The sequence below is a fragment of the Sinohyriopsis cumingii genome, chromosome 19 (assembly GCF_028554795.1).
Source record: "Sinohyriopsis cumingii isolate HCF-2022 chromosome 19, ASM2855479v2, whole genome shotgun sequence".
NCBI classification, from domain to species: Eukaryota; Metazoa; Mollusca; class Bivalvia; order Unionida; family Unionidae; genus Sinohyriopsis; species Sinohyriopsis cumingii.
The window spans coordinates 64,361,826-64,379,104 of record NC_142979.1 but is presented as its reverse complement, the minus strand read 5'-3'; the positions used below and the strand labels follow the sequence as shown (position 1 = coordinate 64,379,104).

The following is a 17,279-nucleotide window of genomic DNA, read 5'->3' as shown; positions in this document are numbered from 1 at the left end:
GGCCTGGCGTCAGGATAATGTGACAGGGTGGGAGACATCATTTTACATGTCAGCGGCATGATGCCCCAGTGCTAGACATCTCTATGAACTGTCACACTGCAGACATCGTAGCGATATGACTAAAACATTTTTAAAGCTACATTAAAAATCCAAATCGCACACACACACACACTCTCTCTCTCTCTCTCTCTCTTTGAAAACTTATTTGGCCATGTGAATATGCTGTTTTTGGAACTTCAGAACCGTTTTGGATCCAACATAACTCGCTGGAAGTGCAAATAACCAGGGTCAGACGACGTAGTTACAGGAGAAAGTCTTATTTATTATTATTCTTACGATTAATTTACAATAAATTTAATATGTCAAAATAAATTCAGTATGAAGATTCTTGTACAGAATGATGGAACATTTTACTGTTGAAGTAATATTTCTAATTTGTCATCAGCAAGAAAATCCTAATATTTTGATGTTAATATCAACAACTATAGAGGATACTGATTTAATTAAGAAATATATGGTAAAAGTGCGCTATTCCTACAAATTTGCACAAATTATAATAGCAATCAATTCTAAACATCGGTAACGACAACTCCACATGAATGGTTTTTTTTTATTATCACCGTACATTGTTCTGAACAGTTGTACTGATGCGGTTAAAGGCTGTGGATCATGTTGCAATCACACGTATAGTAAGTAATTGACTTGTTTCCTATTATGGCGGGAAGCTGATTTGGCATGTCAGAATAGTAAGTATTTTCACGAGGATTTACTGATTGGAGAAAAGAAATTTGGTAAGATGGATTGTTTTATATATGAAAATTGTTGTGTTATAGTATCTGTCTTTGTTTTAAGTCACCACTGATAAGTGTTTCCGACACATTGTTCAGTCGATGAATCCGTATATTGATCATTGTAACAACTGTTGTGGTCACGACGTCATTGAGAGATGCGCGTTTTCTCGTGAATGCGAGCACGTCGCATCAAAATAGAGGGTGGGACGAGACATTTAATGCTCACTTTTGTGTCCGTTTTACTTTCAAAGACAGGTCAAAAGTTAGAATAGAAAGTTTTATGTTCTGCAGTCACGCTTGATACTAATTTGATGATCATCTATGCGTAAAATACACTGCCATCGTGGCAATTTACATTGAAAATTTGCTCATGATTCTTGAAAAAATTGAATATTCTTGTGATCCATTTAGAAGAAAATGATAACTAAGTTGACATATTAACCTTTCGTACAAATAAAATGAATAATCCAGTACTTCAATATACAAGCATGTAAAACGATGACTTCTGTGGAAAGTCGCTATTTTTCGACAGTAGCCCATGTTCAAGTGCCATTTAATGTTTTACTATTAGTGAGAAAAAAAGACAAACTAGGAACACTTTACATATTTTTATATATTGTTTGAATAATAATGTATCAGCATTTAGTATTTTGTCAGCAATTTAATATCTATTATGAATAGATACAAAATTATCGGTTCAAAGTTACTATTTTGAGAAATCATTTGCCCAAATATTATAGACCTGAATGGATGGGACAAGCTTGCAATGGTACTATTCTTAAATGGTAGGACGAACTTTCAATTTTGTACAAACTATGCTGATTCCAATTCAAATATGGCCACTGTTTCTAAACATCAAAAGCCTTTTGTTACGAAAAATCAAGAAACGTTTAAATTACATCTTCAGAATTGCTTGATATAACTTGACCAATCGTGATGAATAGCACACTGGAATGGAAAGCTTTAGGACCAGTCGTAATGAATAGCACACTGGAATGGAAAGCTTCAGGACCAATCTTGATGAATAGCACACTGGAATGGAAAGCTTCAGGACCAATCGTAATAGCACTCTGGAATGGAAAGCTTCAGGACCAATCATAATAGCACACTGGAATGGAAAGCTTCAGGACCAATCGTAATGAATAGCACACTGGAATGGAAAGCTTCAGGGCCAATCTTGATGAATAGCACACTGGAATGGAAAGCTTCAGGACCAGTCTTAATGAATAGCACACTGGAATGGAAAGCTTCAGGACCAATCTTGATGAATAGCTCACTGGAATGGAAAGCTTCAGGACCAATCATAATGAATAGCACACTGGAATGGAAAGCTTCAGGACCAATTGTAATGAATAGCACACTGGAATGGAAAGCTTCAGGACCAATCGTAATGAATAACACACTGGAATGGAAAGCTTCAGGACCAATCTTGATGAATAGCACACTGGAATGGAAAGCTTCAGGACTAATCTTGATGAATAGCACACTGGAATGGAAAGCTTCAGGACCAATCTTGATGAATAGCACACTGGAATGGAAAGCTTCAGGACCAATCTTGATGAATAGCACACTGGAATGGAAAGCTTCAGGACCAATCTTGATGAATAGCTCACTGGAATGGAAAGCTTCAGGACCAATCATAATGAATAGCACACTGGAATGGAAAGCTTTAGGACCAATTGTAATGAATAGCACACTGGAATGGAAAGCTTCAGGACCAATCTTGACGAATAGCACACTGGAATGGAAAGCTTCAGGACCAGTCGTAATGAATAGCACACTGGAATGGAAAGCTTCAGGACCAATCTTGATGAATAGCACACTGGAATGGAAAGCTTCAGGACCAATCTTGATGAATAGCTCACTGGAATGGAAAGCTTCAGGACCAATCATAATGAATAGCACACTGGAATGGAAAGCTTTAGGACCAATTGTAATGAATAGCACACTGGAATGGAAAGCTTCAGGACCAATCTTGATGAATATCACACTGGAATGGAAAGCTTCAGGACCAATCGTAATGAATAGCACACTGGAATGAAAAGCTTCAGGACCAATCTTGATGAATAGCACACTGGAATGGAAAGCTTCAGGACCAATCTTGATGAATAGCACACTGGAATGGAAAGCTTCAGGACCAATCGTAATGAATAGCACACTGGAATGGAAAGCTTCCTAAATATATTTGTAAAACAACTTTTTTCAAACCCACATCATGGTCTAGGACCAAATTTGACTGATGTATCCAGTTTAGATGACTTTAACAATTTTACTAAAAACTATATAAAAACCTTTCACTCTCTTATGTAATTGATGGATGTTGCTGATGCTAATAAGAGAAAAGCCTTTAAACATCTTTCATTAACTGCTCTTGACATTTTTGCCAAATCCAATAGGAAGCATCCAGACATAGAGGGCCTTCAATCCTGTACAACAGTTATTAATCCATTAACAAAAATGACTACTGTTACTAAAACAAGAAAGATTTAAACAACTTAAAAAAATCTCTGGTCAGAATTGGATCATATTAAACAAAAAATCATCCTGGCATGAAAATCTTTCAGATTTGTACAACAAATGCTGATACACAATAATAGATGATCACCATTACTAACAATAAAAGTACAAACTTTACATGAGCTCCTCTCTAAAACCATTGATTAGAATGTGACCAAATTATAGAGAAAACATTCAAATTTGTACAGCCAATGCAGGTTCACGATCAGACAGACATTACTGAAAATAAATGAAAACTCTTTAAACAAATACTTCACAAAAACTTATTTTACCAAATTTGACACAGGTCATTCAGGTGATACTAAAATGCCAACCAGTGTTGCAGTAAAAAAAACTGCTTAATGGAATTTGACCTAACAGTACCAAAAGCAGGCTATATGATTTGTACAAAATGATAATGAATCCATTGCAGAAGGTAGATGAACAATATCTCAGGTGAGCAGTATTTGACCAACTTTGAGATTAGCCATCCCATCTTAGTGGTCTTTGAATATTGGACAAAATGGTACTGATTGATTTACCATTTATTATGGATGGAGATACAAAAGCAGAGAAATTTGGAAACACTTCTTTTCATAACACATGCAGACTACAGCATCAATTGAAATTTAAGCAGAAAGCATCCTAATGACCCACATTTCTTGGCCAACTATTCTTGAATTTAGCAATTAGATAAATGCCAGCCAGTTGAGCAGTTTCATGCTCACCTTGGTATCTTGTTTTGTACAGGTAACATTTATTCTATCTCTAATCAACAGTGTTGTACTGTGGTTCTGCCAGCAACTTATATATCAGAATGACCAGTCGACATACTAAGTGGTAATTATAAATTATTCCAATGTATGGAATATACTAATGTAAGTGAAATCTTGAAACCTAGGACGGTGTCAGAAGAGCCTAAGATAAAAAGATCCTAAATGTTGTTTGAGTTAAACATTGTTCTCATTTAAAGTAATCTGTATATCATCCGCTGGGCAGACCCTGTACATGTGCAGAATGAGAGAAAAATCCTTAATAGGAAAAAATTTTTTTTTGGAAAGCAATCTGTTTGTTTAAAATAATCCCATATAAGAAGATTACTTAAGTGGAGTAAATCTTGCAGGAATATATATAAAATTATAAAAATCCTGATGTGGTGATGCGTGTGTGTGATTTGGATTGTTAACATTGCTTCAACGATGTTTCAGTCATATCGCTACGATGTCTACAGTGTGGCAGGTTTTAGTGATGTATAGCACTGGAGCATCATGCCACAGACATGTAGCATGATGTCCCACCCAGTCACATTATCCTGACACCAGGCCGACTAATCCTAACACTAACCTCTTAATGTTGAGCATGAAGTGAGGCAGCTGTTAGTACCATTTTTATAAGTCTTTGATATGACTTGGCTGAGGTTTGAACCCGTGACCTGCCTCATCCGAGGCAGACAATCTAACCACTAGGCCACTGGAGCAGTCTGGATGTCATGGAGAGGCCATACTATTAGCATACTGTATGTGACTACATGGTGTATATGGTCTATATATAAGTTACATGTAGTCAAAGTTTTCAGACTTTGAGAGGGCTATGGTTGGTAGAGTGGTCTGAAGCACTCACCTTTACCGATCACTGCCATCTCACCTCAGTACACATTGGTTTGAGTCTCAGGCTCAGGCTTTGTGGATATGTGAGAAAGTTTGCCAGTAGGTTCCCATGGGTCAGTGGTTCTTCCCTGTTTTTCTGGGTTCTTCCTGCACCATTTATACTGGGCACCATGTATAGCCTTTCCTGTGCTAAAAATGGTGTTAAACCCACAATAATAATAACAATAGTAACAATAGCCTTTGAGATTGAACTGGAGTTTCTTGCTCAGAAAGCTTTGAGAATACAGAGTCAGGACTTTACCACTTCCAATGGTTTTTATAATGTCTTATCAGAACAGATGAAGAGGATCTACCAGTATGTCTTATAAACATAATTTGATTACCCCAGGACATTAAGTCCTGTTTTTCTTAGCTCACCTGGTCATTATGTGAGATGAGATTATATATGGTAAGACCCTGTGAATATCATGCAGCATGCATTGTGAATCATTCATATGTCAGGTGGCAACCTGATTATTCTTGGAGATTTCAGCTTTCACTTTGACTGTCCTGGAAACTCAGATACATCAAAACTCATAGATTCCATTAATGTTTTCAACCTCAAACAGTCAGTTAACCAACCCACCCATAAACATGGTCACATTTTAGACTGGATTCTTCATAGACCTGATGATAACATTCTATGGTCCTCCCTGGTATCCCATGACCTTGCATCAGATCACCTCTGCATTATATGCCATCTTGACGTATCAGTCCCTAACCCTCCACCTTTATCTGCTACTAAGAGAAACCTCCATATGATAAATAGAACCAAACTAATGCATGACATCCAAGCTAACCTAACAACTTGCTTACCTCCTACCGCAGAACAACTCGATAACTGTCTTCGTTCATTGCTTGACAAATATGCCCCAGCTACCAAGTGCAGAGTATCAATTCAAAAGTGTTCTCCATGGTATAGCAGTGTTAGGGACCAGCTTCGCACTGCTGAAAGAGACCACCGTAAAGCTGAGAGGCTCTGGTTTTCCACCAGACTCACTATTCATAAGTAAATCTATGAAGTCGCTAAGAAGAATGTCACAAATATAGTCCATGCAGCGAAATCAGCCCACTACACTACTAAGATCATGGAAAGTTCCAGCTGCAAAGAGCTCTTCGAGATTACTAACAAGCTAATGTCAAGGAACAAATCAACACCACTTCCAACTACCTTCTCTCCAGTCGACCTTCTGGACATGTTTGCAAATTTCTTCCATGACAAAGTACAAACCATTAGAGATAAGCTTGACACCACAATTTCAGTTGACTTGTCATCACCATACAGTTAGGATACAGAATTTGACCGGCAACCATTAGCAGCATTTGAACCTGTCTCTATGGATTTCGTATGTACAATCCTGATGAAGAGTGCACCAAAGTCGTGTACTTGATCCGATTCCAACATCACTGCTGCTTGAGTGCTTAGATCCAGTATTGCCTTCACTAACTGATGTTATTAATACCTCTCTCTCATCCGGGGAATTCCCATCATTTTTCAAAACTGCCATTGTAAAGCCTCTGCTGAAGAAACCAACACTAGACCATAACAATTTAAAGAACTACTGCCCAGTTTCTAATCTCCCATTCATATAAAAAATCTTAGAAAAGGTTGTTCTATCCCAGCTTGTATCTCATCTAAATTCAAACAGTCTTTTTAGCAATGTACAATCTGCATATTGCCCTTGCCACAGTACTGAAACTACTCTTCTAAAAGTAGTTAATGACATTCTCTCTGCGTTGGATAGCGAAAGATTACATCCCTCACCCTCCTTGTTTTGTCTGCAGCATTTGACACAATAGGCCATGATATATTACTTCACCGTCTCCAGCATGTATTTGGCATTCATGATACAGCCTTACTGTGGTTCAAGTCCTACTTGGTCAACAGGAAACAAATTGTATCTGCAAATGGCATACACTCCAGCCCAGTTGATCTATGTTGTGGTGTTCCACAGGGGTCTGTTCTTGGACCAGTTCTCTTCATTCTGTACACTCAGTCGCTCTCAGGTTTCATAGATCATCATCCAGTGTCTCACCAGTTGTACGCTGATGACACCCAAATATACAAATCTAGAAACCCAACTGAAGTTGATGCTACTATCCAAGGTCTAGAGAGGTGCATTTCTGATGTGAAATCATGGATGACATGTAACAAGCTGCAGAATGATGACAAAACTGAGGCCATTCTGATCACAACAGAAAGACTTTCTCATTCACATCCTTTACCTCAAACAATAAATATCAGCAATGCCGACATTAAATTCACACAATCAGTACGAAACCTAGGTGTTATTCTGGACAGTACTCTCACATAGCACCAACATGTCATGAACATATGCAAGGCTGCATATCTTGAGCTGAGACGCATCAGCTCAATTCGCAAATATCTTTCAGTTGATGCCACTAAAACACTTGTGTGTTCATTAGTACTTTCAAGACTGGACTATTGTAACTCAATTCTGTCTGGTTCATCTCAATATCTACTCCAGAAACTTCAAAAAGTTCAAAACACAGCTGCTCGGATCATACTTAGAGTACCACGATCAGAGCACACCTTCCCGCTGCTCTGTATCCTACACTGGCTATCCATTCGATCCAGAATCAAACACAAAATTTGTTCTCTGTGCTACGTTTCACTGACGGACTCTATTCCAACATGCCTATCCTACCTCACCCATGTGTACACACCAGCAAGATACTTACACTCCTCTTCTGACAATCGTATACTCATTATTCCCACTATGAAAACAAAGTCATATGGACAGCGTTCTTTTGCATACCAGGGCCCAGCAACATGGAATGAATTGCCCACTGAACTTGGACACAAAGACACAGTGATCACATTCAAGAGGGCTCTCAGAACTTACTTATTTTGACTGCAAGAACAAACTTAAAGACCTAATAATGTTTCCTACCTGAAATATTCTCAGCATGTTTTTTATTTTTAATGTTTTTCTAATTTCATGGTGTTTGTTTTTGTAATAATGTTATTATTTGTTTTTTATCTTATAGGTGTTGTCTAATGTTGTGAAGCGCTTAGAGCTTCTAAAGATTAGGCGCTATACAAAGTCCTCATTATTATTATTATTATTATTATGTCAACAGTTGCTGTAATATGCTTCTGAAAAACATTTGGTTCTAGGACCAAATTTATTAACATCATGCAATATGGCCACCATTACTAAAAATAGAATAATTTTTAAATGACCATTTCTTAAGAAATGCTCTGAATTATTTGACTATATTTGACATGACAGTATTTGTACAAATGATGCTGATCTGCCCCCTGTTTTTTGCCACTGTTACTAAATATAGAAAACTTTTTAAAAAACTGCACCCAAGATTTGCCCAAAGTGTTCTGGTATGGATGTTTAGTTTCTGGACAAATGATTCTGATATGTTGTCAGATGTTTTTTTCTATTGAACATAAGTTGTCCGGATTTCATGTTTTATTTTAAATTGACTGTTTTTTATAAAAATAATCATGTTTTCTACTCCATCGCCACCTATGAAAGTCATGAAAATGTAAAATGGCAGCCCTCAAAAATAATGCACCAAATGTTGGTAGTAGGGTAGTAGGGTCAACCTTTTCTTAAACACATCAGTTATGTTATTCATTTTGGCAACATATTTTCCCAGTGTTATATATAATCAAACAATTTTTACAGTTTGTGAGATTTAGGATTTTCAATCCACAATGTGATTTAAACATGATATTTTTAAAGCAGAATTATAGATGTTAATAAGATCATCAGTGTTGTTAATTTCTATAAAGACATCTTTTTGTGTAGGTTTAAAATACAGAGATCATAAGTTTGTATTAATTCCACAAATAATTTCCAAAATTGTTCAGTTATTGAACAGTCATTGAAAACATTTTTCATTGTCATTTAAAGTAATCTTTTTAAAAAACAGATTTGTTTCAATATGTCTATGAATTTTTTAAAAATTAAATCTGCGATCAACTTTGTCTCATTTGAACAATGTGTACCCAAATAGAGTTGGTCCATTCATTGACACTAATTGCACACTCTTGGTGGCTGGACCATGTTTCATATTTACCATTTTGCTATCCTAAGGAATGAGGTTTTATCAAAAAGTACATGAAGACAACTTCCACTTTCAGCAAATTAAAAAAATCTTAAAATTTTCTTTTTCCACTTCACTGATATATTTGAGATAAGAGCAAAGTACAGTTTGAAATTATTAGTTTGTGTTTCTTGTTTTACTTCATAAAACTTAACAGAGATCTTTGTGGATGATTTAAAATGATCTATGATAACTAAATTAAGATTCAGTAAGTCAAGTGGATCCTTGATGTCCTGGACTGATTCTTGGGCCATGGAGTAGTTATCATGCTAAATATTATAAGAGTCGAGCTCCATGTCATGTACATGATTCCAGTCTTGACTCATAATAATAGGTATTGTCCAAATTTTAATATCCACTTTCAAAATTTTAAATATATCAGCATTATCATCATTATGACCATGTAAACTCATTAGCGTAAATTGCTGTCATTAACTGATAAACATGAGTCTATCTTTCCCGGCAATTACAGCTATTTCTGTAAATAAAAAATTGGAAATTATTTCTAAACAGGAGAGCAACACCAGCACTATGGCTAATATACAGTTATAACCCGATTAAACCACCTGGTATTTTTCTATCTTGACTTTAGTATGCATCTCTGTAAACGTATAATGACTGCATTCTTTGGTTTGATGTAGCAAAAAATATATCTTCTTTTGAGATTGGAACTATTTTGACCCCTACCATTCATTGATAAAGTTTGAATCTGGGTATCTATTGCTAAATTCTGTTTAAATTAAACTTTTACAGAGCTTAAATAACTGTGCATTACAAAACTGGTATTATGCAAAGCATCTAGGGATACATTGTCACTCAAACATGAGAAAATTGCACAGCAGAATTACATGTATACCAAAATGCTTTTTAGTTTTGGACAGATGATGGAGATATGCCATCAAATGTGCATGAGGATGCAAAATACAGAAAAACCTTAAAACAGTTGTCTTAACATAAGCAATCGACAGAACACAAAGAAATTTCTTCAGAAAGCATCCTACAGGACCATATTTCGTGGCCTGATGCATTTGGCTATCAAGCAGATGCTAGTCAGGTAAAGTGACATGAACCACTTGGGCCTCTTGTTAACAATACAAGTGTAGTTGTAAAATTACAAACTATCTTCAGTGACATCATATGGCTTGATTTAATTCTCTTGATTTGCATGGTGTATAATAGGATGCATCGCTTCATACTTACCTCAATTAAAATCTTTTTATCTAATAAGAGATGGCAAAAGTTTTCATAAAGGTGCAGGAGAAAGGCTGTGTAGACATTTTATGTGTTTTTATGCAAACTGAAGATCCCCACTTTATTTTGGTTAAAGTTAGCAAATAAGAATTGTTGATAGAGGTAAAACCTGTTATAATATAATGCTCAGGGTCCAAAGAATAACATTGCGATAGAAGCGGGACCACTTAAAAATTTTGTTTGAAAAACTTCCCTTTAGAAAATGTTCATTGAAATTTCAATGTCATCAGTTTTAACTAACCTCTCAATCATATAATCTGCTAGGAATATGAATAATCGGCTTTTCCGAGAGCATGTATTTAGGATGTTATAAGGAGAGGTCACCTTAAACTTAAATATGGGAGCCATTTTGCAATCACATTATAAGCAGAATCATGTTATAACAAATAAGGTTATAATGGGTTTTACCTGTACATACACTTAGCCTATGGCCTGCAGTGATGGTATTCAGTTTAATGAAGCACAATATAAAATCTCAGATTCTGGTGAATCATCGATTATAGCGGGTAGTTCCTGTTTAAGAAAAACGAAAAAGCAAAGTACATGTATAAACAGGAAAATATTTATTTTTTCTTCTTAAGATTGCTGTAGTTAACAGTTTTTCAGTTCAGTAAAAATTTGGAAAAGGTGTATTGTTAGAAAACTATAAAGAATTAAAATATGAATAGAAACATATTCAGATGATAAAATGACTGAAAATTGGGTTATCATTTTATCTGCATTTTGATAAATAAATTGAAGATTTGAAACAAATTCTAATTTTGCCTCTAAATTTCAGATTCAGATGGAAGAATTACGCAAACTGCATGATGACTCGGAGAAAGTTGATGAAAATAAAGACTTGACAAGTTCAGTCAACTCAGACTGTGATGAAACTAAACCTAAACAAGAGTTCACCTCATTTAGGGAGAGACTGAATTTCATTCTCCATAACCACAAATTCCAGATTATCGTTATTTGCATTGTGATTATTGATTGTTTACTTGTAGTAGCAGGACTCCTCTTTGACTTGGAAATAATAAAGACATCTGAACACAGTGAAGTGCCCCACATACTGCATTATGGCAGCATAGGAATACTCGGTCTCTTCATTCTTGAACTTATTGCACGAGTGTATGCCATTAGACTGGAGTTCTTCCGTCACAAAGTAGAGATATTTGATGCCATTATTATCATCGTATCTTTTGTCTTGGATTTAGTTTTCATAAATGCCAAAGGCCCAGAAAACGGTGTAGGACTTTTGATAGTGCTGAGATTATGGAGAGTGATACGCATTCTTAACGGCAAGTATTCTGTCGACTTTATATTCATATTTTCATCCATTGCCATGTATACAGAAGGTGTTACTTACCATAGTTATTATAATAGATACCCTGGGTGGTGCAATTTCCAGGTTGGCTTGAATACCCTACATCACTGTTTGATTTAAAACGTTTGTAAATTGCTTTGATTTTTTTTTTAACAGTTGCTGGATTACTCATGTACTGTTTAATTATTTGGATATATATGGTTTTAAATTCCTTGATAATGTAGGAATTTCTTCTTTTTTTGTGGAAAACGATGAGGAGGTATTTATTGGAAGGGGGGAGCTTCTGTTAGAATAATTATGGTATGTTTTCCAGTCTACCATTCCATCCATCACACTTGTTCATTTTTGCACTGATGTCAGTTTCTTGTACACTTTTGGTTGCACATGTTTGAGCTTGGTGTGTGATGCCATGTGGTAAGTGCAATACTTGTGCATGAAAAGTACGCAAGTTTGAGACTTCACTGAGTGTGTTCAAAAGGCAGGATCACAGGGTATTCATATTCTGTGAACACATTTTGAGTTGGCCATTGACAGTTTTATTTTAGAACCAAGAGTTTAGTGAGGGACACACCCCTCCCTTCCATTTAAAACAGGAGAGATGTTCTAAATATAGGGGCATTTAAGAGTAGACATAGGTGAGTCTTGCAAATATTATCTTCATGCATTCTGTCAACTTTTTTACATATTTTTAAAAATTAGTTTGAAACTTACATATCCTTGATTCTGTAAAGTTCATATAGATATATACTTTCCAGTGTTGTGTCTGACATATTCTTCTTTTGGGACTCTTAAGCAATTGTTATATCCAACCAAGGCAATATTTGTGATGGTTTGGTTGACGAGTAACCAAGGCAGTATTTCTCATGGTTTGGTTGATGAGTAAACAAGGCAGTATTTCTCATGGTTTGGTTGATGAGTAACCAAGGCAGTATTTCTCATGGTTTGGTTGACGAGTAACCAAGGCAGTATTTCTCATGGTTTGGTTGACGAGTAACCAAGGCAGTATTTCTCATGGTTTGGTTGACGAGTAACCAAGGCAGTATTTCTCATGGTTTGGTTGACGAGTAACCAAGGCAGTATTTCTCATGGTTTGATTGACGAGTAACCAAGGCAGTATTTCTCATGGTTTGGTTGACGAGTAACCAAGGCAGTATTTCTCATGGTTTGATTGACGAGTAACCAAGGCAGTATTTCTCATGGTTTGGTTGACGAGTAACCAAGGCAGTATTTCTCATGGTTTGGTTGACGAGTAACCAAGGCAGTATTTCTCATGGTTTGGTTGACGAGTAACCAAGGCAGTATTTCTCATGGTTTGGTTGACGAGTAACCAAGGCAGTATTTCTCATGGTTTGATTGATGAATAACCAAAGCAGTATTTCTCATGGTTTGGTTGATGAGTAACCAAGACAGTATTTCTCATAGTAGACCAGCAGCTTTTGCAAATAACTATATATGCAGAACTGTTGGATCTGTAAATTCTCATTTCTATAGACAAAGTTTTTATTTCTTCATGAAATGATCATTTTAATTTATTGCATCTGCTAAACAGAAGATTTGAACTGAACTCCATAATAAATTTTATAATTTTTGGATAAGTAAATTAATAAATTTAAATTTTCCATGAGACATCAGTATGCAATTCTTGTATATGAAGACATTGATAATTGATTTTGATTTTCTTTCCTGGTATTTTTTTTAATTGAATTTTCTGTAAAATACAATGGAACTCATCCCTAATGAATTCCATAAGGTAGCATAACACTTGTGATTATTTTGTAATTTTTTTTTCATTGGTTTAGAATTGTCTACAAAATGCATTGGAACTCGTCCCTAATGAATTATGATTATAATAAGAACAAATTTCTGACCATGATGAATTTCTAACTTAAAACCCATATTTGACACAATAACAGGATGCTGTAATCCACATACAATATATGATTATGTTTAATATTAAGGTTGCAACATCCAAGCTTCTCTTTTAATGATGCAAAATCAATCTTGTGATATGTGGGTTATCAATCAGAGTCCAGGTGATTATAAAGTGATCAGGTGAGGTTGCACAAGTACATGTAATTGGTAGATAAGAAGATTCCAAGACCTGTTTATTGATTGTCCATGCCATACCATTAAGATCAAAAAACTAATTACATGCAAATATGTTTTGACGTCTGAAGTGTATTATCATTACTCTGCACACTTTGATACTTCATACTTGATGCAATGGAACACTTGCATTGAAATGTGTGCCATATTTAGAAACATATAGTGCAAGGATGTTGGAACTTTTTTAATTTGTTAGAGAAACAAGAACTCCCCTCATGATAATCATAAATCATTATAAAATGAGCTTGTTTTGTGTGTCATGCATGATATACTTTCATGTACAAGTGGTTACATACTTTTCCATTGGTGACTCTGAAAGTTTTTTGGGAGATGCCAAGTGTGTGGCTGCATATAAGACTCATTTCCATGTTTGGCAGTGTGCAGGAGGCACTTAGACTCATTTCCATGTTTGGCAGCATGCAGGAGGCACTTAGGCTTATTTCCATGTTTGGCAGTTGCTGGAGACACCTAGGCTCATTTCCATGTTTGGCAGCGTGCAGAAGGCACTTAGCCTCTTTTCCATGTTTAGCAGCATGCAGAAGGCACTTAGGCTCATTTCCATGTTTGGCAGGGTGCAGGAGGCACTTAGACACATTTCCATGTTTGGCAGTGTGCAGGAGGCACTTAGATTCATTTCCATGTTTGGCAGTGTGCAGGAGGCACTTAGGCTCATTTCCATGTTTGGCAGGGTGCAGGAGGCACTTACACTCATTTCCATGTTTGGCAATGTGCAGGAGGCACTTAGACTCCTTTCCATGTTTGGCAGGGTGCAGGAGGCACTTACACTCATTTCCATGTTTGGCATGGTGCAGGAGGCACTTACACTCCTTTCCATGTTTGGCAGTGTGCAGGAGGCACTTAGACTCATTTCCATGTTTGGCAGTGTGCAGGAGGCACTTAGACTCATTTCCATGTTTGGCAGTGTGCAGGAGGCACTTAGATTCATTTCCATGTTTGGCAGTGTGCAGGAGGCACTTAGGCTCATTTCCATGTTTGGCAGGGTGCAGGAGGCACTTACACTCATTTCCATGTTTGGCAATGTGCAGGAGGCACTTAGACTCCTTTCCATGTTTGGCAGGGTGCAGGAGGCACTTACACTCATTTCCATGTTTGGCATGGTGCAGGAGGCACTTACACTCCTTTCCATGTTTGGCAGTGTGCAGGAGGCACTTAGACTCATTTCCATGTTTGGCAGTGTGCAGGAGGCACTTAGACTCATTTCCATGTTTGGCAGTGTGCAGGAGGCACTTAGGCTCATTTCCATGTTTGGCAGGGTGCAGGAGGCACTTAGGCTTATTTCCATGTTTGGCAGGGTGCAGGAGGCACTTAGGCTCATTTCCATGTTTGGCAGGGTGCAGGAGGCACTTGCACTCATTTCCATGTTTGGCATGGTGCAGGAGGCACTTACACTCGTTTCCATGTTTAGCAGTGTGCAGGAAGCACTTAGACTCATTTCCATGTTTGGCAGTGTGCAGGAGGCACTTACACTCATTTCCATGTTTGGCAGGGTACAGGAGGCACTTAGGCTCATTCCATGTTTGGCAGTTGCAGGAGACACCTAGGCTCATTTCCATGTTTGGCAGTGTGCAGAAGGCACTTAGGCTCATTTCCATGTTTGGCAGTGTGCAGGAGGCACTTAGACACATTTAAATGTTTGGCAGTGTGCAGGAGGCACTTAGGCCCATTTCCATGTTTGGCAGGGTGCAGGAGGCACTTACACTCATTTCCATGTTTGGCAATGTGCAGGAGGCACTTAGGCTTATTTCCATGTTTGGCAGTTGCAGGAGGCACTTAGACTCATTTCCATGTTTGGCAGTGTGCAGGAGGCACTTAGACTCATTTCCATGTTTGGCAGCATGCAGGAGGCACTTAGACTCATTTCCATGTTTGGCAGGGTGCAGGAGGCACTTAGGCTCATTTCCATGCAGGAGTTACATAGACTCATTTCCATGCAGGTGTTACATAGACTCATTTCCATGTTTGGCAGGGTGCAGGAGGCACTTAGACTCCTTTCCATGTTTGGCAGTGCGCAGGAGGCACTTAGACTCATTTCCATGTTTGGCAGTGTGCAGGAGGCACTTAGGCTCATTTCCATGTTTGGCAGTTGCAGGAGACACCTAGGCTCATTTCCATGTTTGGCAGCATGCAGAAGGCACTTAGGCTCATTTCCATGTTTGGCAGTGTGCAGGAGGCACTTAGACACATTTCCATGTTTGGCAGTGTGCAGGAGGCACTTAGGCTCATTTCCATGTTTGGCAGTGTGCAGGAGGCACTTAGGCTCATTTCCATGTTTGGCAGTTGCAGGAGGCACTTAGACTCATTTCCATGTTTGGCAGTGTGCAGGAGGCACTTAGGCTCATTTCCATGTTTGGCAGTGTGCAGGAGGCACTTTGGCTCATTTCCATGTTTGGCAGCATGCAGGAGGCACTTAGACTCATTTCCATGTTTGGCAGGGTGCAGGAGGCACTTAGGCTCATTTCCATGCAGGAGTTACATAGACTCATTTCCATGCAGGAGTTACATAGACTCATTTCCATGTTTGGCAGTGTGCAGGAGGCACTTAGGCTCATTTCCATGTTTGGCAGTATGCAGGAGGCACTTAGACTCATTTCCATGTTTGGCAGGGTGCAGGAGGCACTTAGGCTCATTTCCATGCAGGAGTTACATAAACTCATTTCCATGCAGGTGTTACATAGACTCATTTCCATGTTTGGCAGGGTGCAGGAGGCACTTAGACTCCTTTCCATGTTTGGCAGTGCACAGGAGGCACTTTCACTCATTTCCATGTTTGGCAGTGTGCAGGAGGCACTTAGGCTCATTTCCATGTTTGGCAGTTGCAGGAGACACCTAGGCTCATTTCCATGTTTGGCAGCGTGCAGAAGGCACTTAGGCTCATTTCCATGTTTGGCAGTGTGCAGGAGGCACTTAGACACATTTCCATGTTTGGCAGTGTGCAGGAGGCACTTTGGCTCATTTCCATGTTTGGCAGCATGCAGGAGGCACTTAGACTCATTTCCATGTTTGGCAGGGTGCAGGAGGCACTTAGGCTCATTTCCATGCAGGAGTTACATAGACTCATTTCCATGCAGGAGTTACATAGACTCATTTCCATGTTTGGCAGTGTGCAGGAGGCACTTAGGCTCATTTCCATGTTTGGCAGCATGCAGGAGGCACTTAGGCTAATTTCCATGTTTGGCAGTATGCAGGAGGCACTTAGACTCATTTCCATGTTTGGCAAGGTGCAGGAGGCACTTAGGCTCATTTCCATGCAGGAGTTACATAGACTCATTTCCATGTTTGGCTGGGTGCAGGAGGCACTTAGACTCCTTTCCATGTTTGGCAGTGCGCAGGAGGCACTTTGACTCATTTCCATGTTTGGCAGTGTGCAGGAGGCACTTAGGCTCATTTCCATGTTTGGAAGTTGCAGGAGACACCTAGGCTCATTTCCATGTTTGGCAGCGTGCAGAAGGTACTTAGGCTCATTTCCATGTTTGGCAGTGTGCAGGAGGCACTTAGACACATTTCCATGTTTGGCAGTGTGCAGGAGGCACTTAGGCTCATTTCCATGTTTGGCAGTGTGCAGGAGGCACT

At 38.2% G+C, this 17,279-nt stretch overlaps 1 protein-coding gene across 1 annotated transcript in view; it reads left to right on the top strand.

Annotated features, from left to right (window-relative positions):
* The first annotated feature begins 707 nt into the window (after nucleotides 1-707).
* The window catches only part of LOC149775851 (voltage-gated hydrogen channel 1-like), a 28,446-nt gene continuing 11,874 nt past the window's right edge, over nucleotides 708-17,279 (top strand). Inside the window, exons 1-2 of the mRNA XM_089943073.1 lie at nucleotides 708-746; nucleotides 11,052-11,556. Coding sequence (XP_089799199.1) covers nucleotides 11,058-11,556 — 499 coding nt within the window. The 5' untranslated portion in view covers nucleotides 708-746; nucleotides 11,052-11,057. The remainder of the gene's footprint in view (nucleotides 747-11,051; nucleotides 11,557-17,279) is intronic.